This window comes from Astatotilapia calliptera, chromosome 7 (genome assembly GCF_900246225.1).
Source record: "Astatotilapia calliptera chromosome 7, fAstCal1.2, whole genome shotgun sequence".
Classification (NCBI taxonomy): domain Eukaryota; kingdom Metazoa; phylum Chordata; class Actinopteri; order Cichliformes; family Cichlidae; genus Astatotilapia; species Astatotilapia calliptera.
The window spans coordinates 41,772,685-41,794,912 of record NC_039308.1 but is presented as its reverse complement, the minus strand read 5'-3'; the positions used below and the strand labels follow the sequence as shown (position 1 = coordinate 41,794,912).

Here is a 22,228-nt window from a genome sequence, read left to right as displayed (position 1 = left end):
GTGGGTGTTTAATCACGTGCATCATCACATGAGCCAAGGTGTGGGGGGGAAATAAAAAAAGAAAAGAAAAAAGGCGTGGATCATGACCACCAGAGGTTTTGGGTGAAACCACTGTGAGACCTTGTCCCATGCTATCATGTGACCTATTAAGGTCATCAGACGTAAGACACGAGTGGGGTTTGAAGGACTGGGAAGGGATCTCAAAACTATGTTGTAGGTGACTGACAGTTGGTGTTGGACGCCAGCCCCTCATGGTTGTTCATAGTGGACACTGATAAAGATGCACACCTGAGTCTTATTGAGGTGGCTCTTCTATGCTGTGCCATGCTTCGAAAGGAGTGGCAATTTGGTTTCCTCAATGTAGAGGCCTGAGCACACCGATAAGTGTTCTTGCTTAGCATGTGTCTGGGAGTTTTTTCCTTATTCCTAAAGGTATTATCCTTTAGAATTTAGATGTTATGTTTATAGTTTTTGTCATTTTCCATTTCATCAATCCGTCTTTCTCCTGTTAGTGCTGCTTCCACATTTAGTTCTCTTTTCCTCCATTTTTCTGTCAGTGTTGTGTTCACATAGCTCATCACACACACATCTGTGTTTACAGACTGAATATTTCCCATTTTTCCCTGTGAGTTTGTTTTTTCAAACAAAGTGTCAAGCCTTCATTTACTTCCTGTTTAAAAATAATTTTCCTATTGGCTCTTCTTTGTTGGTTTTCTCTGAATGAATTTCTGCCTTGTTTGACTTCCTGTGTTTTGTTTTCTAGCACTTTACAGAGAGTAAAGCTTCCCTTTCAGCTATTTTCTGTTGTGAGTGGGCCTATTCCTCCTGCTAAAACCAACAGTCTTTGTTAGTTTTCCAACTATCTGTATATGAATGCCAAGATAATACACATTAATATATGGGTAGTAAGTACGAGCAATCAGCAACTTTACACAAATTGTTCTAGGGTTAGACTGAAGCCTTTCAAAGAACTAATAGTCTAAAGCGAATGCTAAACTCACACGTAAAGGTGGTGTGTCAGGCGGAGTCTGGTCAAAAATGGCTGAGATTCGCTTATTGATGCTTGGTGGTTTGTTGACAGTGCTTGCAACTGATCCCTGGTCATCTTTATCAAACGGACTGAGAGAGGTGAAAAGGAATAAAGGATGGGAAAGAGAGAAAAGATAAATTCAATAAACATCAAATAATATTTACATTATGCTCTGTTAATGATACCTTTAAATGAACAAACACTACAGCACTCATGAAGCTCAGTATGATTTCGTACACTCACAAGATGACTGACAAAACTTACTTCCAGGTCACCTCAAGGCTTAGCTTAATAGTCCCAAGGTCATTAATATCCACAGCAACCATCTGGGGCAGCGCAGCAAACAGATCCTTTGTTTCACAGGAAACACTTCCCACCACCACGTGATTGGCTAAGCTCTTTAGCTCTGTCACCTAGGAAACCAGAGAAATGTCTGATCATTATACCATCTTTTTTTTTGCCTTCAACAAGTCAGTTTCAATCATCCAGGCTGAAAATAGTACACTCAAGTTTGTCAAGGTGCTGATGTCATTGGGAAAAGATATTATTATTAATAACACAATAGGATCACACAGTGTCTTTTATGGCTGAGGGGTAAAAAACTCACACATTCACCAATAATAATGGACAATATGAAGTTCCAGAGGATATTAAAGTATTATTCTTTGATAACTGAATTCAAAAAGGTAAACTTTCATACATTGTATATTGAAATATTTCAAGCTTTTTGTGTTTACATTTTGATAACTATGACTTAAAGCTCATGAAAATTAAAGATCCAGTTTCTGAAATTAGTACATTTCATTTTGAAATGATCAAATGATGATAAAATAAAAAGACTTTCTGTTGGTTAAAAAGGCCGCTGCAACGATGTATATTAATGGATGATGTATATTAATTAATGACTAGAAGGAAAAGGATGGTTTTGAAAAGGTGTAAAAGAAAGAGTATTGTCAAGGAAAATTGAAACATTTGGGACAGCTTTATAAAGAGTCAACTGAGGCTGGTGTCAGAGCATCAAGAGCCTCCACTCAATGTCTCTGGGAAAGTCAACTGCCCCCATGCCACAGAGCACAGATGCAGTAATGCTGACCCAATGAAGTATTGATTGTATGAATTAACATCTTTTCAGTACTTTCTGATTGGTCTTAGGAAATAATCTAAAAATTTTAGATGTTGCATTTTTGATATTCATTAACTACACTATGATTGGTCAAAATGTAAACAAAAAAAGCCAAAAATATTTTGCTTTACATGTAACAAATACAAGAAAGTAAACTTTATGTAATAAGTGATTTTTTCAGTTTTGAAGAAAATGTTACACACACACACACACACACACACACACACACACCGCAGATTTTTTTTTTTAGATGCATTATTTTTATGACTTTTTACATAAGATGAAGCAGTCAATGACCCAAACCAGAACTGAGTATCAATAAAATAACACATTTAAAAAACACACTGAGTGACAGACCTTCACAGACAGGAACTCGTTGATGAGTGGCTGAAATACAATCTCTTCACTGTCCCACACTTGTTTAGCATTTATCTCTATTCGCCCCCGGAGCTTCCACCGCTGCCGACCATACTTCATAAAGATCTGAAACATACACATATGCAAAAACAAACAAACACAAACGCAGGGTTATACAAGTAGATGAATAATAAATTAATTTTAAAATCTGGAAAATCCGGTTGACTACTTCAAAATTATTGATAGTTTGAGCAGTTCATATAATCATGTGATGATTTTCATAAAGCTCAGATTAATCTGACAGGGTTGAAAAGAATTGACAACTCACATCTTAACTACATAGCTATAAATGTCAATGGCTAGAGCATGAATGTGCAAGTGATGAGGCCACTTTTACAAAAACAAAACCAAAAAAACCAAAAACCAAAAAAAACAAAACCCACGACACAGTTAAAGAAATTTAATGTTAACAAAATACGATGAACACTAAAGTTAGAATTGTCACGTCACAACTGTATGCCTTCACCAACCAGACAACTTGCAGTGTATTTGGACTCTTAACCTTTTGAACGTAAAATTTTATTTTTCATCATTTGTACAAATTTTGACATTAAGTGCAACGAATTGTGGACAAGGAAAAAAAAAATCCTCATTTTTAAGGTCACTGTAAGGCTTCACTAAAATATTCTAATCACTTGATTCGAACTAAATTTGAATAAATTCCCTCAGTGTGTTCCTCGGATATCATGATTACGAGAATGGGACAGACAGACTTGTGGGCAGTACAGAAAACAAAATGCCTTCAAACATTCACCACTGGTGAGAATTTTTCTCACTAGGTTAAGTTACTAAGTAAGTATCCCTCTAATTTCATAACTGATCATACACACAATCACACAGGACCTGCTGCCGTGTACACTTAGAGATAACTCCACAGGGAACAGCTGAAGCAGTGTTTTCACACAGGCACTGGACAAACCCTTCTCAAAACCGCGATAAATCTAAATGGTTTACTATTTATATAGCAATTTGCTGTATAAATACTAATATTGCTTAGTGAATACTTAACACACCTTTACAATACAAGGCACAATGACTCATTCATACAGCAGTTTTCATTCTGTCATTTGTGCACTCTATGCAGTCTATCATGCTGATGCACCAGAGGACATCGCCTGCCCAGCAGGGTGGCAACAATAAGTAGCGATTTTATTTTAAAAAGGACTAAAAAGCTTAGTAACGAGAAAAAAATGACTACATAGAACATGTGCTACAGACAAGTGTTAGTAACTGGCAATGAGTCTTTCGCATCACCATGGAGGAACTTTGACCCACTCTTCTTTGCAGAACAGTCTTGACTCAGCCACATTGGAGGGCTTCTGAGCATGAATGACCTGTTTAAGGGTCATGTCAAAGCATCTCAATCGGTCCAGACTTTAAGGCCATTTGGTTCAGCGCATGAACTGATAAGCCAGACATTCTCCTTCAGGATTTGTTATTAGAGAGCAGAATTTATAGTTCATCAATTACAGCAAGTAATTCAGGTCCTGAAGCAGCAAAGCAGCCCCAGACCCACCAGCATGTTTAACTGTTGGTATGGTGTTATTTTCATGAAAAGATGTGTTAGTTTTATGTCAAATGTAACAGAGTCAAACCATTTTGTCTCATCAGTCCACAGAATATTTTCCCACAAGTCAATCATTAAGTTGTGTTTTGGCAAATGAGCAAAGGAGCCTTTGTGTTCTTTTTGGTTAGCAGTAGTTTTCTCCTTGATTTCTCCCATTTTCTCCCAGTTTCTTTCTTACTGTTGAATCATGAACTCTGACCTTAACAGAGACAAGTGAGACCTGCAGTTTTTCAGATGTTTCCCTTGGTTCTTTTGTGACCTCCCGGATGAGTCATTAATGTGGTCTCGGATGCTCCTGGAACGGTTCACTAGTGTTCCAAGTTTTCCATGTGTGGTTAATTGGTCTCACTATGGTTACTAAAGCCTTTGGAAATGGCTTTGCAACCATTTCCAGACTTATAGATGTCAGTGATTTTGTTTCTCTGGTGTTTCTTTAGAATATGGCATGAGTTGTTGCTTTTTGAGATCTTCAGACCTGCTTCACTTTGTCAAACAGGTTATATTTAAGTGATTTCTTGATTTATCAGGTCTGGCAGCAGTAAGGCCTGGGTGTGGGGCTAGTGAAATTGAACTCCGCTTCGCAAATAATGTGGTTAATCACAGTTAATTCATGATTTAATGAGGGGGCTTTAACTTTTCCACACAGGGCAGGTAGACTTTGATTATTTCCTTTATTAAATGAAATGAACATTTAAAAACTCCATTTTGTATTATTTCAGATTACCTTTGTCTAACATTACATTTTATTTTTCAATTGTGTTTCTATGGATGGATGTGAATGGATAAATGAGGCATGTTGTATGGAAAGCTCTGAGAGCTCAGAAAAGTGCTTTGGAAGAACCTTTCCATTTATAATTTGAAACAATTAGTGTGAAGAGTCACAAATATGAGAGAAAAAAAAGGGGGGGGGGGGGGGCAAATACTTTTTCAAAGCACTGTATGCTGGTTGGGCTCTAATCATTACATCATGATGAAGGAGAAGGACGGCACAAGCAGAAGAAAAACCACAGGTGGAAGATAGCGACTAGTGTAGCTGCTACAACAGCATTGCCCCTTGATAGGAAAGTTGATACTCTGAGGTGGATGACCAGTTGTCCATTTTCTTCTGCTTATCCGGGGCCTGTCAGGGGGCAGCAGCCTAAGCAGAGAAACCACGGCCACCTCCTTCAGCTGAAAGAAATCTCTCCGGGGTCACCTGGGTCTTCCCCGGGGCCTCTTCCCAGTGGGACATGCCTGGAACACCTCACCCAGGAGGCCTCCTTGTCAGATGGCCGAACCACCTTAACTGGCTCCTTTTGATGTGGAGGAGTAGCAGCTCTACTCTGAGCCCCTCCTGGATGGCCGAACTCCCATCTCTAAAGCAGAGGCCAGCCACCCTTCGGAGAAAGCCAATTTCTGCCGCCTGAAGAAGCCGATCCTGTTCTTTCAGTCGCTGCCCAAAGTTCGTCACGATGGATGAGGAGGGTAAAAACGTAGATCGACCGGTGAGGGCATCACTTTTGCACTCAGCTCTCTCTTCACCACAACAGACTGGTACAGCGATCGCATGACTGCATCCACAGAACCAATCCGCCTGTTGATCTCAACCCTGCCCTCACTCTGAACAAAACCCGAGATACTTCCCTAAGTGAAGCAGTAACTCGTCCCTGACCAGGAGTGGGCACTTCACCCTTTTCCGGCTGAGGACCATGGGCTCAGATTTGGAGGTGCTGGTTCTCATTTCCACTGCTTCACACTCGGCTGTGAATTGCTCCAGTGTGATGATGAAGCCAACAGAGCCACATCATCTGCAAAAAGCAGAGATGAGATTCTAAGGCTACGTTCACATTGCAGGCGAAAGCGCACCAAATCCGACTTTTCTGACCCTATGCGACCCATATCCAATCATAGTATGACAGTTTGAACAGCACAAATGTGATATTTTCAATCTGAACTAGGTCACTGACGTATGTGGTACTGAATCGGATACATATCTGATGTTTCAGAAAGCGACTGCTGTTTGAACGGTCATGTCGCATTAAATCCGACTTTTACATCACTGACACAAGAGAGACGCCAATTATCAGTGCCGGAGAAGCGCCCGAGAAGACATTGTGAACGCTTCCTGGCCATCCAGTGAAACTGTTGGGAAGACAATGCTGGAGGAATGTGAACATTTTATTTGTACTGTATAATCTGCAGATTCTGACAGAAATCTGCAGCTATCCTTTGAAGCGCCGCTCCTCTCTAAAACAGCAATAAGGATAATCATTAGGTCATATGTAAATAACAAAATAACTTTATAACAAAATTGGGAAACGTAAAGTTCGAAACAAGTCTTTATATTAACGGCCATCAGTCAAACAGTACTGTTGGGTCTGGGTCTAAACAGAGTGCGTTGTGTGTGATGTCTTCTTTTGCACATGTGGGCCACTTTGAGGAGTCACACTAGAGCACGTTTGCTGTCACATTTTATTTGTAGTGTGAACAACCAGACCAAAAAAAATAAGTAAAAAATAATAATAAATTTAAAAATAAATAAATAAATTTAAAAATAAATAAATAATAATAATAATAATAATAATAATCGGATTTGATAAAAAATAAATAAATAAATAAATGAAAAAAAAAAATCAGAATTGAGCATTAAGACCTGCAGTGTGAACGTAGCCTGAGATCGCTCCAGTAGAAGCCTTCCGGCACTTGGCTATGCCTAGAAATTCTGTCCAGAAAAATTCTGCACAGAATTGGTGACAAAGGGCAGCCCTGGCAGAGTCCAACGCTCACCGTGAATGAGTCCAACATATATCTGGCTATGTGTGATCCCCAATAGTTTAAGCACATCCTCCGGTCCCCCTTCTTAAAGATGGGAACCACCACCCTGGTCTGCCAATCCAGAGGTAGTGGCCTTGATCTCGATGCAACATTGGAGAAGCATGTCAACCAAGAGAGCCCTACAACATCCAGAGCTTTCATGAACTTAGTGCAAACCTAATCCACCCCCAGGGGCCCTTCCACCAAGGAGTTGTTTAACTAAATCAGTGACCTCACCCAAAGTGATGGATGAATCATCCTTGTCGTCCCCAGACTCTGCTTCCTCTATGGAAGACATGAGCAGGTTTAAGAAGGTCCTCGAACTATTCCTTCCACCTCCCGACAATATCCTTGTGGTCAGCAGTGCTCCACCCAAGTGGCGCACTGCTTTCCCCACCTGAGTCACCTGACAGTTTGCCAAAATCTCTTCAACTCTCTTCTGGATGACCAATGGTAGATAATAGATTCATAAAATGTAATACAAACGATGCCTTGCGCTTTTCAGAACAAGGGAGGAAATAGTGTCCTATTTAGCAAAATGCATAAAAGAGCAACATCTGTTCAAAGAATTCAAAGGGAGTGCGTTTCAATTCAACATCCAAATTATCACCTTCTTATATCTTAATGCTGATTTTTCAGGTGACAACATACTATCAGAATTTTGGTACTGAAAGATACAGTCATTGATTCTGGTGTCGTCACAAGCTAATACCACAGCCTAAATATCTGGTAACATGACATCCATATTCTTAGTGTTTTAATCATATTTATTGTTGCCATGAATTCAGAGTGAAAAATGGAGGGTTTGGCGGGTGAGACAAACCTCATATTGGTCACCAGCACACAATCTAGCAAATCCTGCCAGACCTAAAAGAAAGAACAAGTGGAAACAGACTTAGCATTTTGTCAAACTGCGAAACCACCCTAAAACATTGCAATTAATTAAGGGTCATATCAGAAGGGACACACACGTAACGTATGTCATATTGAGTTTCTACCTCTATTTAAGATTTTGTGTAGTCATATCACCACATGATCTCTACTTCTTACCCTTCATCTTTATGTGGAACTTCCCCAGCTGGTTCTCAAAGTCATTCTCCAACACACACATGTTCTAAAGAGAATAAAAAGATTGAGACCTTCAGGCAGTCTTTTCTGTACAGTCTTACTTACAGCGCTACTCCCTATTACTACTTGCTCGTGCAGTGGCTCCTTTCTTCTACAAGAATTAGACATTTAGCAATTTTCTCAGTTTAACCTAAAACGATTTTCCACTGCATGCCTTTGTACTTTTTTTTTTTTTTACCTCTGTGTACTCCTTGTATCCTTTACTGGCTTCTGCTAAACTCTCCTTGGCCTCCTTACTTCCTGAGGAAGCGGTGTACGCTTTCACCATCTTGTTGGCTCCATCCCTGAGTCTCCTCTGCATGCAGTAGGACTCATAAAACTCCTCAATCTGAGAGTAGAGAGGAAAAGCTCACAGCAACTTCACTTGAGAGTAGAATTTAAGACAAAGCCAGTCTTGTTCTAGACAGTAAGGTTGTCCAGCAGTGACAGGAAGCTGTGTGCTTAAACACCACAGCTTAATACAAGCTCTGTGTAGTAACTACAGCAAAATAAATAAATGTTTCACGTTGAGTTGGTAAAAATGTACTAACATTGCAGCTGGTCATTTTAGTCCACTTTATATTATTTTGAATGAAGCACCGGTGAAGGTGAAGCATCATTAAAAACCAAACCTCATCATCCAACTAGTAATCCAGACAGTGGCCACTAGAAAGTGCGTTACCACCACCACAGTCTTTTGCTTGTGCACAATGACACGTATACAAGCAAAAGACTGTATCCCAAAAGCAGTCACAGTGCTCTACTTGTTCTACATTTTGGCACGTACAGCCTTAGTTCAAAATTGTTTCAATTCATTTTTCATGTCAAATTCCAAAAAAAAAAAGAAGAAAAGAACTCTATAATAACATATATTGATGTATGTATACTGATCACTAGTTTGTTACAATATCAATTATACACTAATGAACAATGCGAATTTAAAAATGACAAATGCAGGATCATAACGGAAACACAGCCACGACAGCTGTAGAAAATATGTTCTATCAAACTGTTTTTCAGCATCTGTTCATCCTGTGCACAAAGAGCAATGTAATTAGCAAGTCATACAAAAAGTCATCTCACAACTATACTGTTACATGTCAGGAAATGACGCTGGTCTTACCTTGCTGAGGTGAAACTCCAGTTTTCTAATGTACCTCTCAGTCACCTTTACTTGCTGATTAAAGGAAATTAGAAAGTCACATTTATTCTTTGCATTTGTTCCATTTATAACTAAGCTTTCACAGGATTTTAAAACAAGAATGGTAATATTAAAATTGACTTATTTCTAATATGTGCTTGTCTGAAGGATTCAAAGAAGCTCACCTTGTCCAGCTCATACAGGAAACCCTGCAAGGCAGAAAATATCAAGTCATCAGCAACTGAAACTATATCACTTTATCTATTCTTATGCTGGGCCAAAAGTAACAACATACCAGTCTAGAGTTCCTCTTTGATTCTTTTATCTGTCTGGTAAGTGTGTCCAAGTCCATCTGATGAACCTGCAGGTAAGACCTGAGAACACAGACACACACACTCATAATCTCTCTCTCTCTCTCTCTCTCTGAAATGCATTTGTTGAGTGTATACTCACTGAAGGCCTTTCTTCAGTGCTTCATACACTTCATCCAGTCGCTCTGGTTGAGGAACCTTCGGTGGGGGGTTGGCCTTGATCGACATAGTAAACAATCTGCTTGCTCTGCTGGGCTTCCTGCTGAGACCAGGAGTGCTGAACACCACAAGGTTCCTGCAGCACCACAAACACCAAGTCATTATTAGAAGTCCTGACCTAAAGTTATGAGATCGCCATAACATCCCTCAAGACCAGACCTGGGCGTTGTACAGCTCACGGCTCATATACAAACACTGATGATCAATCAAATTGATGACTGAAACCTTAGCATGTCACAGACCATCAATATATCACATTAAAGAGACACTTGTCCTTATGACAAGTTATTACACATAAGTACAAGATAGTACGTAAACAAGCCATTTTACACTAGAAAAAAACACATGGTTAGGAGGGATTTGCGTGTGTATGTATGCATGTGTATACCGGTAAGGTTTGTTGTGGGTATTGACTCCAGTAAAGCTCTGGCTCCTAGTGATGGATCTGGAGGTAAGGCGTCTGACTGGGCGAATGGACAGAGACATCGTCGACAGAGTTCGGGACGGAGTCCCTGTTTAGAGCAGAGGAAGAAAAGCACACTGCTGACAACACAGCACAACTAAACTGCTACTTTTAAAAATGAAAACCAAAGCAAACAGTGAGTTCAAACTAGGGCTGCCACGATTAGTCGACTAGTCACGATTATGTCGACTATTAAAATCGTCGACGACTAATTTAATAGTCGACGCATCGTTTGAAGCTTTGTAAGATCACAAAGGACGCAGGAATGAGTAGTAGGATTTAAGAGTGTAATAACGGACTGAAACAGAAGATGGCAGCACTGCATGTACAAGGATGCCAGCTGCCGTTAAACCCCGAAGAAGAAGCTGTGTCCCAGAATTCATAGCGCAGCCCAGCGCAGCTGTCAACAATGGCGGCAGCTAGTTAGTTTTAACTTTACTCTTATTATTCTTTCTGGGTCACAAAATAAACGTTTAACATATTTTCAGGCGAGAATGTAGCTGTGTAAACCTCAAATATCTGCTCAGTTTATCAAGACACCACATATTTTCAAAAGCGCTCCGACGTTTTCGGAGACGTCTGTTACCCACTAGCTCGTTAGCTAGGCGGGGGCAAGGCTAACTAGAGCCGTGAGAACACCGGACTCCCGGCAAATCGTTTTCAAACCCACCGCCGTCTTTCGCTACTCAGGTTAAACATATATATAAGTCACTTAGAGAACTTAAAAATGTTATTGTTTGGCTTTCTTTAGTATTTTATTTGTTCCTGAGTAAATCGGTTTGGCTGAGATTAAAGTTATAGTTTTTTGCACAGCTAAAACTGTCAAGCAGACAGCTGATTATCAGAAGTGTGAGACTCTGGAGAATATACTCCGGTGTCCTGTTATATTTTAGAAAGCAAGGAGTTTATTAAACTTCACCGAAACAATCTGCAAATTTCATTAAAAATTAATAAACTACCATCTTGTCTTTATTTTTAGTTAGCACAAACACTCCAAGCTGTAAGCTAATGATAGTTATATAAGACCAGATGCTGCCGGTGCAATAAGCAGTACGCTGTACGTCCAATGGATGATGATCTGATTAGTCGACTAATCGCAAAAATAATCGGTGACTAGTCGACTATCAAAATAATCGTTTGTGGCAGCCCTAGTTCAAACCACCAAAATTGTTGCAATTGTTGATCAAATCAAGAACAGGAAAACATTTTGTCCAAATGTGTGCTCTTTGCTTTCTGCAGCGGCCATCTAAGATGTGCTGACTGAAAACATGTTTAATATAAACTTGCATCAATCAACCCAGATGAGCAACAAGATTCAAAGGTCTCGACTCAGCCCAGCAATAGGCCCACAACATAAGGTCTAGATCAAGTTGGAATCTTCATCTGTGACACTACCACAACTAGGATTCCCAACCCAGGAAGTCAGAGCAGCCCCACCAACCCAAGGTTAACAAGCAAGATGTAGGAATGTAAACTGCAGGCATCTAAACTGAATCTAAACTGTAGGAAAAGTGTAAAACATAAACTTTGCTGCCACTGTTGTGTATTTGCACCCTACTAAATAAGTCACAAACAGAACACTGACCAGGCTGCAGCAGTGTTTTTAAATACAAACTACAAACACAAAGTATTGTGTTGCAGTTATGATTTTACTTCTTTCATTTTATCTAATGTGCTGATTTTTATTTTTAATTTAATGTAATTAATGATTTTTCGTTTGTCATGTCAAGTGTGTTGGGTCTAAACTCAGACCCCGCTGTATCCAAGACTTATTCCCATGAAAGAAAAACAAGGCAACAGTGTTCGATCGATTTCTTGCGCAAGGGAGGCCCCCTCATCTGTGTCCAGCACGACAATGAACCCCGATGATGGCCTCCTCTCGCTGCCTTTTATTGACAAACTTCAAACAATTGTTTACAAAACACCTCCCCCTGCAACCCCCTTTGGTTACAAAGACAAGGCACTGTATGTAAGTGTGTGTGTGTGTGGGTGTTATGTGAGAATGTGTGTGTGTGTGTGTGTGTGTGTTGATCAAAGGGTCATAAAACCTAAAAGCAGGAACAACATCCTTGGTCATAAAGAGGGTAGTCTTCCCCCACACCCAATGTATGGTTTACCAAAGATAACACAGTGAAACCATACAAAGGGTAGGAAGCTCTACCAAACATCAAAACAGATCTTCAAAAGGACGTTCCTGTGATAAAACACTTCAACCTCCCACCCAGAACCTCGAGAATCTGGGGATGGGAGGAAAGAAAGAATTCCTTTCACAGAGTTAAAACAATGGACAAATGGTAAATATAAAAATGACAAAAGTTTAAACTATTTAATCTAACAAAGTGTATAGCACTTTGTTTTCAGCTGGGAGTTGTCTGAAAGTCCTATATAAATAAATTGCTTGCTTGTGTTGGTAGTGAAGCATGAATGGTTCTGCCTTCCTAAAAGGCAAAACAAACCCAATTGTTTAGGCTTTTCTGACTTTACCATTGGAATGCCATGAAATGACAATTTTTCAGTGTGGGTAAAAGTTAACAGAAATGCAATTAAAGTTTTTTGTATCTTTGTGTATTTTGTGCCGTGGGAACAAATAAATCTTAAATCTTGTAAAGGTTTCTATCCAACTTCCTTCTTATCTTTCGGTGAATCCATTTTGTTGCTACAACATTTGAACTGATATTTGAAGTCTGTGCTGTGTTACTGAGGCTACAGTCAGCTGATAAATTTTTCAGCAGAGTTTTTCCTAGTGTGGCCTATGCAGTGTCCTGCATCCTGTTTCTTTAAACAGCTGAAAGGCCTTCGCAAGGCAAGTACCAACCCCCCTCCTTCCACATCACAGGAAATGTCACAATCCAACAGGAAGTCAGATGGAACTCCTTCTCTTGACAGGAAATTTAACAAAGGAAGACATGTCCAAAGGGCACAATCTTGTGGCTGGGGAGAAAAGGTCAATTTTAACCACATCACTGAGACTGAAAAGAATACCTTAATGATCTAATGGTCTCCAATTTTCATATTATCATTTCCTGTAAACATGAACATATTTTTTCTGGTTAAAAAGAACATTGTCAAGACGATTTTTATACACTCACATAGAGGGGAGAGAGAGAGAGATTATGTTGACTTAACCTAGTTTTAAGTACTGACAAAAACATGAGTGCTGAGGGGGAGTGAGAGATAAAGGCATAGACAAACTGAGCCTGTCAGAAGTTCACAGCACACCAACAGACCAAGTGGAAAAGCTCAGTGATACCATTTCCATCACATTCAGACATTTGCTTCTTTTTGTCTGATAAGTAATAACATTACGCTTTGACAGCAGTGAAAAGTCTACATTACACAGTAAATACAGTGGGGCAAAAAAGTATTTAGTCAGCCACCGATTGTGCAAGTTCCCACACTTAAAATGATGACAGAGGTCAGTAATTTGCACCAGAGGTACACTTCAACTGTGAGAGACAGAATGTGAAAAAAAAAAAAAAATCCATGAATTCACATGGTAGGATTTGTAAAGAATTTATTCGTAAATTAGGGTGGAAAATAAGTATTTGGTCACCTCAAACAAGGAAAATCTCTGGCTCTCACAGACCTGTAACGTCTTCTGTAAGAAGCTTTTCTGTCCCCCACTCGTTACCTGTATGAATGGCACCTGTTTGAACTCATCATCTGTATAAAAGACACCTGTCCACAGCCTCAAACAGTCAGACTCCAAACTCCGCCATGGCCAAGACCAAAGAGCTTTCGAAGGACACCAGGAAAAGTATTGTAGACCTGCACCAGACTGGGAAGAGTGAATCTACAATAGGCAAGCAGCTTTGTGTGAAAAAAATCAACTGTGGGAGCAATCATCAGAAAATGGAAGACATACAAGACCACTGATAATCTCCCTCGATCTGGGGCTCCACGCAAGATCTCATCCCGTGGGGTCAAAATGATCATGGGAACGGTGAGCAAAGATCCCAGAACCACACGGGGGGACCTGGTGAATGACCTGCAGAGAGCTGGGACCAAAGTAACAAAGGTCACCATCAGTAACACACTACAACGGCAGGGAATCAAATCCCGCAGTGCCAGACGTGTTCCGCTGCTGAAGCCAGTGCATGTCCAGGCCCGTCTGAAGTTTGCCAGAGAGCACATGGATGATACAGCAGAGGATTGGGAGAATGTCATGTGGTCAGATGAAACCAAAGTAGAACGTTTTGGTATAAACTCAACTCGTCGTGTTTGGAGGACGAAGAATACTGAGTTGCATCCCAAGAACACCATACCTACTGTGAAGCATGGGGGTGGAAACATCATGCTATGGGGCTGTTTTTCTGCCAAGGGGACAGGACGACTGATCCGTGTTAAGGACAGAATGAATGGGGCCATGTATCGTGAGATTTTGAGCCAAAACCTCCTTCCATCAGTGAGAACTTTGAAGATGAAACGAGGCTGGGTCTTCCAACATGACAATGATCCAAAACACACCGCCCGGGCAACAAAGGAGTGGCTCCGTAAGAAGCATTTGAAAGTCCTGGAGTGGCCTAGCCAGTCTCCAGACCTCAACCCCATAGAAAATCTGTGGCGGGAGTTGAAAGTCCGTGTTGCTCGGCGACAGCCCCAAAACATCACTGCTCTCGAGAAGATCTGCATGGAGGAATGGGCCAAAATACCAGCTACTGTGTGTGCAAACCTGGTAAAGACCTATAGTAAACGTTTGACCTCTGTTATTGCCAACAAAGGTTATGTTACAAAGTATTGAGTTGTATTTTTGTTATTGACCAAATACTTATTTTCCACCCTGATTTACGAATAAATTCTTTACAAATCCTACCATGTGGATTCATGGATTTTTTTTTTTTTCACATTCTGTCTCTCACAGTTGAAGTGTACCTCTGGTGCAAATTACTGACCTCTGTCATCATTTTAAGTGGGGGAACTTGCACAATCGGTGGCTGACTAAATACTTTTTTGCCCCACTGTATCTGAATGCTCTGTATGGTTACAGTGCTCTGTAAGGAGTCAGTGAAACATTGTTAGATTACATGTGTATTTATCCAATGGGAATCTCCTTTAAAATGTAATGAGGTTCTGCTGTCCATGTCCCTTTCTGGAAAAGTGCTGGGCCTTTCATGCTGTTTACACACACACACGCATGCACGCGCAAAGGCACATACACTTTCAGTATGTGAGTACATCATGTAATGCTAACAAAGTCAGCTGAGCAGTAAAAGCAGGATAACTGGACCTGGTTAATGGTTTAATAACCCCTCTATGTTTTTCCAGCATATCTTGGGACCCCACTACACTGAGGTGGCACAGTAGTGCACTGGTTAGCAACCCTGTGATGGACTGGCCTCAGTCTAGGTTGCACCCTGCATTCAGCCTTATGACAGCTGGGACAGGTTAAAGAGGTTTCATTTTGTTTGTGCAGCACTCTCACACACATTGTTCTAATTTGCATGCGCATCAGACTGAGAACCAAAATAAGTGAAACAACCACAGGTTAACAACAGCCTAGTTGAGTGAATGTTACCAACATGTACATAGTATATGCACTAAAAGGGACTGAATCCTTATTGAAGCACTAGATCATTTTTACTTGATTTAAAAAGCTATGCAGATTGAATCAGCGTCAAGACATGACTCTAAAGAAACAGTGTGCTCTTTCCACATCATCTCATCATATTTACATTGTTGACATTTGGGAATGACTTTATATTTTAAATCTAAAAATGTCTGGAATGAAAACTCAAAGTCCTGAGAACCACAGACTGTGCATTTATATGCATATGAGCTATTACTATATAAACAAATGGTACACCAATAAATTCAAATAGAAAAACCAACCTTGATGGTGTTCCAAGTCAGATTTCAGGTTCAAACAAGTCAATGGTAATCTGCACATTTCTCGCTGTCACATCCTATCTTGTCCAATAAGTAATCTCTAGCTTTATTATGATACTGAGACAAGCAAATCACTGCAGTAAATCATCAGCTTTAGTTGAACTACTAACTCATTCAGACATTGGCCAGATCCAGCTAACAAACAGGGTGTCTTTCACACTGTGTTTGTTCCCTACATGATCCAAACAGTGGTGCAGTCCTGGCCAATGATAACAAAAGATTCCAGTCACACCATCTCCTCTGACATTCATGGTTTCAAATCTACACTAGCGCTATGGCCCTGTGCCTCAAACTCGATTACCACAGAGGCGAATGGAAGGCTGTCACACCACACCTATTGTCTGATGCAGTCTGACCTCTCCCTCCCAGACCATTCTAGAAAAATGCCCCCCCCCCCACACACACCCCCACACACACCTACACCTAAGTGGGCACTATTATTCACTGCTTGGAGATTCCAAGCTAAACCAAAACTGGGACTTATCTAAACCTGAGCTTTTTATTATGTAGAGATAAAAACAAAAAAAATTCTGATAGTGAAAGCATGTACACAGAGTGAGTAATATCTGGACCAGTCCCCAATCCTGCTACATAATGGTGAGTCATAATTTGAGATTATATTGAAAATGCATGCTCTGCCATTAGAACGCAAAGTAAAAACCAAATGCAAATCAAATGTTCACCAAGTCAGTGTCTGACCACATGATTGTATGTGCCAATCACTGCTCTTCCCCGTACCATGCAGCTTTAGGTTTACCGGACTAGTCTGGACGTGTAACACCATGTTAAAGGACAGATACAGAAAACAATTCAGATGTCTGGTACAGCCGAAGGTGAACAACTTGTCTGCCATAGAGGATCAGCCAACAAAACCATTTTTGACACTTAAAAATAAAAATGAGTAATCATAAAAAGTAATCATGATTTCAATCCTGTTCAAAATAATCATAATTATTTTGGCCATAATAATACAGTCCCAGTGTAGTGATCTTTATTTCGAGCATGATATATCAGACTGGTACAACATTCGCATCACTGTCAATGTCAGTGACCAGCTCCTCTCTCCCCTTACTCTTAAACAAAACCCCCAATACTTGGATTCCTCCACCTGGGGCACCAGTTCCCAAACTGGAATAGGAAATCCACCTTTTTCTGAGTGACAACTGTGGCTTCGCACGTTGAGGTGCTTCTAGTCCACGAAACACATGTAGTGATTACATGTGTTTTAATAAGTTGCCCATCTATTAAACGTGATCTAAGGAAGGAATGGTGGTGAACCAGCAACTGGGTCATGGGTGATCAAGGCTTACTGACGCACATCAGCAGCAAAGAATGGTCCGATTCAATGGACGAGCTAGCGTCGCTCATACTGCAGCAAAAGGGGACCAAAACAATAATATCAGGATCACCTGCCTAATAAGCTTGATAGATGTTATTTTCACAGTATTTAGGATACTTAAGCAATGCTGTGTTTAAAATTTCCACTGACTGATCATCTTTTACTTCCTGCTGAATAAGATTTCTTGACTCACTACATATAAAAATTGCTGTGTTTATTGAAAGTGGTCCCTTGGTCATGTCATTCCTTTCATGCATCTCCAGCATGAAAGGAATGTCAAATCTAGACAGACTGGCAGATCTCTCTCTCTCTCTCACACACACACACACACACGAGAGGAGGAAAAACACTTGTGTCAAGCTTGCTCCTCTGTCTCTGCACCCAGACTCTACCAGTTATCAAGCAAAACAAACACCTGAAAGAAAGAACTGCAACTTTTAAAATTCCTAATGATTAGATAAATAAGAAATAAACTGACATGTTTTTATAAATATAATCACATCCGTTTTGCTTGACTATGAGATGAAGAAAGCATTGCTCTCCATTTCCAGCAATGACTTGATGCTTTCTATTGTAACCTAGTTTCTTCTATTTGCAACATTACCATTTCATAGTTTCTTCTCCCACACCCTGTGCACTCTTCATATATTTTTCTTTCATGGCTAAATCTATTCCTTCCTCACATTACTGTCTGTGTGCGAAGGAAACTGGAGGGGGTGGGGGTGTTGTACATCCTGCAAGGGCAGGGTCAGGAAAAGACTAGTGCAGTTTCTGGATTTACTGAGTCACAGGAATAACCCAACACATTTACAGTGCAGCCATGTTCGCTTGTTTCCAGGAAAGAAAAAGAACCCGTTTGAGACAATGAACTGAAGGCCTGATAACAAAAACGACAAAGTGAAAAAGAAAAAGATTTTTTATGCTTCTCATTCATATAGTGAGACTTCTCGGTTGAAACAAGTCTTACCTTGATCCTTTTCATAATCTCATTAAAACAGATGTGGTCATAGCTCAAACAGAAACAGATATCAACAATGTTAAAAGTAGTGACTGATGTTTATCCTGAAGATAAACATAGAAATCTCATAAAGAAGAATTCAAACACTACCTATACCTTCCATAGTCAAGGCCTCTTTACAAGTAGGATTTTCACCAAACCAGTGCTGCTAATACACACATAATCCTTAAATGGAATTTCTTCTGAATTTACTTTTCATGTATTGCAAAAATGGGTTAAAACCAAGGTTAGCAAAGATCAGAACCCCCGTTAGCATTAAACAACTTACGTAACCAGAAGACTACACAATTGTCATGTGACTTGCCACTATGGTGACCAACAAAACTGAGCAGAAACTTGTTGCAGATTAAAGAAGTTTGCCTTCCAACATGTGATTCACTTTGTGAAAGGATTAAACACAGACCATCATTTTACCTCAATCCAAACAAAGTCTGAAAATAAATATCAGTCTTAAATTAATATGACAACACTTTTACCTGGAATCTAGCTTCAAACAGAAGGTCTGAAATAAGTCACATAAAAATTAAGACAGAACTCTGTTTATTAATAAAAGCAGGACACTTAGGATATAAGATGATGCATCCAAGTAGAGGGGACTATTAGACAAAAAAAAAAAACAACCCACCACATCAGAGGCTAAGTTCTCTTGTCCTACCTTAAACTATTTTTAATATGTACTACCCACAACATACCAGGAACATAACATAACTATGTTCGGCGAGTCACTATGAAAAACTGATAACAGAAACAAAACACACCTCAAACTTGAGTAACAGTCTTATCATTGTTACACACTATCAAGTCTCATCACTGATGAGAAAAGGAGACATTATGAACAATAACAATAAAAACAAACTTTAAAATGAAAAAGTTGTAAATTGACAATATGTAAAAAAACAAAAAGGTCAGATGTGCTCTTGTATGTTTCAAATATGTTTAAAAGCAATGCCGATGTCTTCATCAGTTATTCAAACAGGAGAGCGGGCCCTCATCACGTACAAAAATATCTTTAAAAAAAAAAAAAGTGTATCTGAAGCTCAACTGAGGATCAGCCTGTGTTAAACAAATGCAATATTGTTCTTCCAAACTACATCGGCAGAGACACATCAACACAGAAAAGTTTGTACTCGACTCCCTTGTAGCCACACCTGAATCGATAAACTCTGACGAGGTCTATTTAACTTTAGTGGAAATTTTTTAAAGAGTACTGTGGAATTTGTCCTCTGTAACTGAGGAAGGAAATCACAAGTTTCATTGTTTTGCACATACATAACAGCAAGCACTGTTAGTAGACAGACTTGAAAAATATGAACTATAAAAATAACTTAAATTTGGTATTTTGGGGTCAAATTCTCTGGCCATCACCTAATAAGTTACAGGCCTGTTAACGTGCAACTGGGAATTCATTCTGACAAACATAAGCAGTTAATGATTAGAGAGATAAGCTAGTCTCTGTGAGGGCATTACACTTGTCCATACCTCCATATCCACTGTACATGGTAGCTGCGGTGGTTGATGTCGACACTTTCTCGTAAAGGGTCCACCCAACTCCAGAAACAGCTATTCAGCCCTCTATCTTTGTGGCTTCTTCTGTGGTATACTTTTTAATCTATTCAACGCCTTCACTCGTTTTGGTATCCGTTTCCCCTCACTTTCTCGTTCACACTGTGTCAGTCTGTTTGCCTTTATCTTTCCCCATTTTCACTCAGTTGTTAATCCTTCGTCCGCGCTCTGATCCCCGTTCTTTCCATCTCCACTTCAGTGATAAGAGGAGGGGGAGGAGAAGTGGGGACAAAACAGGAAAAAGCAAAGCAGTCCTCCCTTCACTTCATCCGTGCTGACATCAGTGTTTCCTGCCCCTCCTCCCTGCTGGACATGTTTCTCTTCAATAGTCAGCACATTTTTGCCCTTTTAATAAATTGCATTTCAAATATTTGAAAATATTCTAGAAACAAAGTAAAAACCTGTTACTTCAGCCTTGTGAACTTCATTGGAAAAATACTATATTGCATGCTGAATGTGTCAACATATTCACTTTTGCCATTCATAGTGAAATTGTTGCTTAAAATAATATCTTCCTCAAGTTGATTAAAATGAGAAAGTCTCATCTTTAATCTCTAATCCAGTGTGTGAATGTGTGTGTGAATGGGTGTGTGAATGGGTGGATGACTGGATGTGTAAAGCGCTTTGGGGTTCTTAGGGACCAGTAAAGCGCTATACAAATACAGACCATTTACCATCTTTAATCTTGTGTTAACTAATGTGCTCCAAAAAGCTGGTCAGCAGAGTTAGTGTAACGTTTTTTATTTTACATTAGATTTCTTTGTTTTTAAATCACTTTCAGTTTTATTTCAGTTAATTTTTTCGGCCCACTTTTTGCAGCTATAACAGCCTCAACTCTTCTTGGAAAGCTTTCCACAGTTTAGGGTTGTCTTTATTGGAATTTATGGCCATTCTTCCATAAACACTTCTGTGAGGTCAGACACTGATGTTGGACAAGAAGGCCTGGCTCACAGTCTCTACTCTAATTAATCAATCCCAAAGGTGTTCTGTCGGGTTGAGGTCAGGACTTTGGTGTGGAAGAACTGGACTGGCCTGCACAAACTCTCTCATTCATGTCTTTATGGACTGTGCACAGTCATGTTGGAACAGGAAATGGATATCCCCAAACTGTTCCCACAAAGTTGGGAGCATGAAATTGTGTAAAACGTCTTGGTATGCTGAAGCATTAAGAGTTCCAAAACAGCCCTACACCATAATCCCCCCTACACCAAACTTTACACTTAGCATGATGCAGTCAGACAAGTATAGTTCTCATGGCGACCGTCAATGCCAAACTTATCCAGAAAACGTCTGGATGCAGCTCAATCATCCAGGTAAGTAAATACCGAAAGGTTGATCCTGTACATCTGGACGAAGCACTTTCAGTGGTAGGAACATTTCGTCACATCCATGTAGTGTACTCTGTTAAGTGCCAGGAGGATTGCCATGATTTATACATCGGGGAAACCAAACGACCCCTGGCAAAGCGGATGGCACAACACAGAATAGCTAACTCGTCAAGCCAGGACTCTGCAGTCTATTTACACCTACAGGCCAGTGGCCACTCTTTCAATGATGAGGATGTACACATCCTGGACAGGGAGGAAAAAGGGAAAGACCATCTCTGAATCGAGGAGGCCTAATTTTACATCTTTCACCATCTTACAATGCTGTGATTGCAGCCATTCCCCAACTCTCTGTGAATGGTACTCATGGCCATTGATCAAGGGTCTTTAATCAATCGTTGTTGATCAGTGGTCATGACAATTTGCAGATTAATGATCAAGGAACTGACCTCACAGCCCATTGTTCATTCAGTGGGCTGGTTTCAGTCATTGTGCAAACTGTATTGTACATCGTAGTGTTTATAAGATTGGTGAAACCTGCACTCAGCTGAGACTGAAGAAGTCACTTGGATCAGTGACGAAACGCTTCTCCCACTGAAAACGCTACATACAGATGAACACAATCAACCTTTGGGGGTTGTCCAGAGAACACGTCTTTGCATTGCATTTGGTGATTAAGGTTTGGGTACAGCTGCTCGGCCATGGAAACCCACTGAATGCCACATGACATATGCAGGTCTGTAGACACAGACTCTACAGAAAGTTGGAAACCTCTGTGCACTATGCATCTCAGCATCTACTGACCGCACTCTGATTTTAGGTGGCCTTCCACTTCATAGTTAGCTGTCATTATAATGATTAACAAGAAGACAATACTTTAACAAGAATTAACTTACCAAACAATAAACAGCTGGTGTTATAGAATT

At 40.1% G+C, this 22,228-nt stretch overlaps 1 protein-coding gene across 5 annotated transcripts in view; it reads right to left on the bottom strand.

Moving 5' to 3' along the window:
• Positions 1-22,228, bottom strand: part of ripor1 (RHO family interacting cell polarization regulator 1) — a 52,365-nt gene that overhangs the window by 18,065 nt on the left and 12,072 nt on the right. For 2 of the 5 annotated variants that reach the window (XM_026174814.1, XM_026174819.1), the window contains exons 1-12: positions 19,894-20,201; positions 10,097-10,220; positions 9,632-9,784; positions 9,474-9,552; positions 9,364-9,387; positions 9,161-9,214; positions 8,237-8,386; positions 7,981-8,044; positions 7,754-7,797; positions 2,511-2,636; positions 1,295-1,443; positions 1,002-1,119 (exon numbers count right to left, since the gene is read on the bottom strand). In XM_026174814.1, the coding sequence (XP_026030599.1) occupies positions 1,002-1,119; positions 1,295-1,443; positions 2,511-2,636; positions 7,754-7,797; positions 7,981-8,044; positions 8,237-8,386; positions 9,161-9,214; positions 9,364-9,387; positions 9,474-9,552; positions 9,632-9,784; positions 10,097-10,220; positions 19,894-19,912 (1,104 nt within the window). In that variant the 5' untranslated portion in view covers positions 19,913-20,201. Of the gene's footprint in view, positions 1-1,001; positions 1,120-1,294; positions 1,444-2,510; positions 2,637-7,753; positions 7,798-7,980; positions 8,045-8,236; positions 8,387-9,160; positions 9,215-9,363; positions 9,388-9,473; positions 9,553-9,631; positions 9,785-10,096; positions 10,221-19,893; positions 20,202-22,228 lie in introns of those variants that run through there. The other 3 variants (XM_026174815.1, XM_026174816.1, XM_026174817.1) reach the window with 2 other exon arrangements.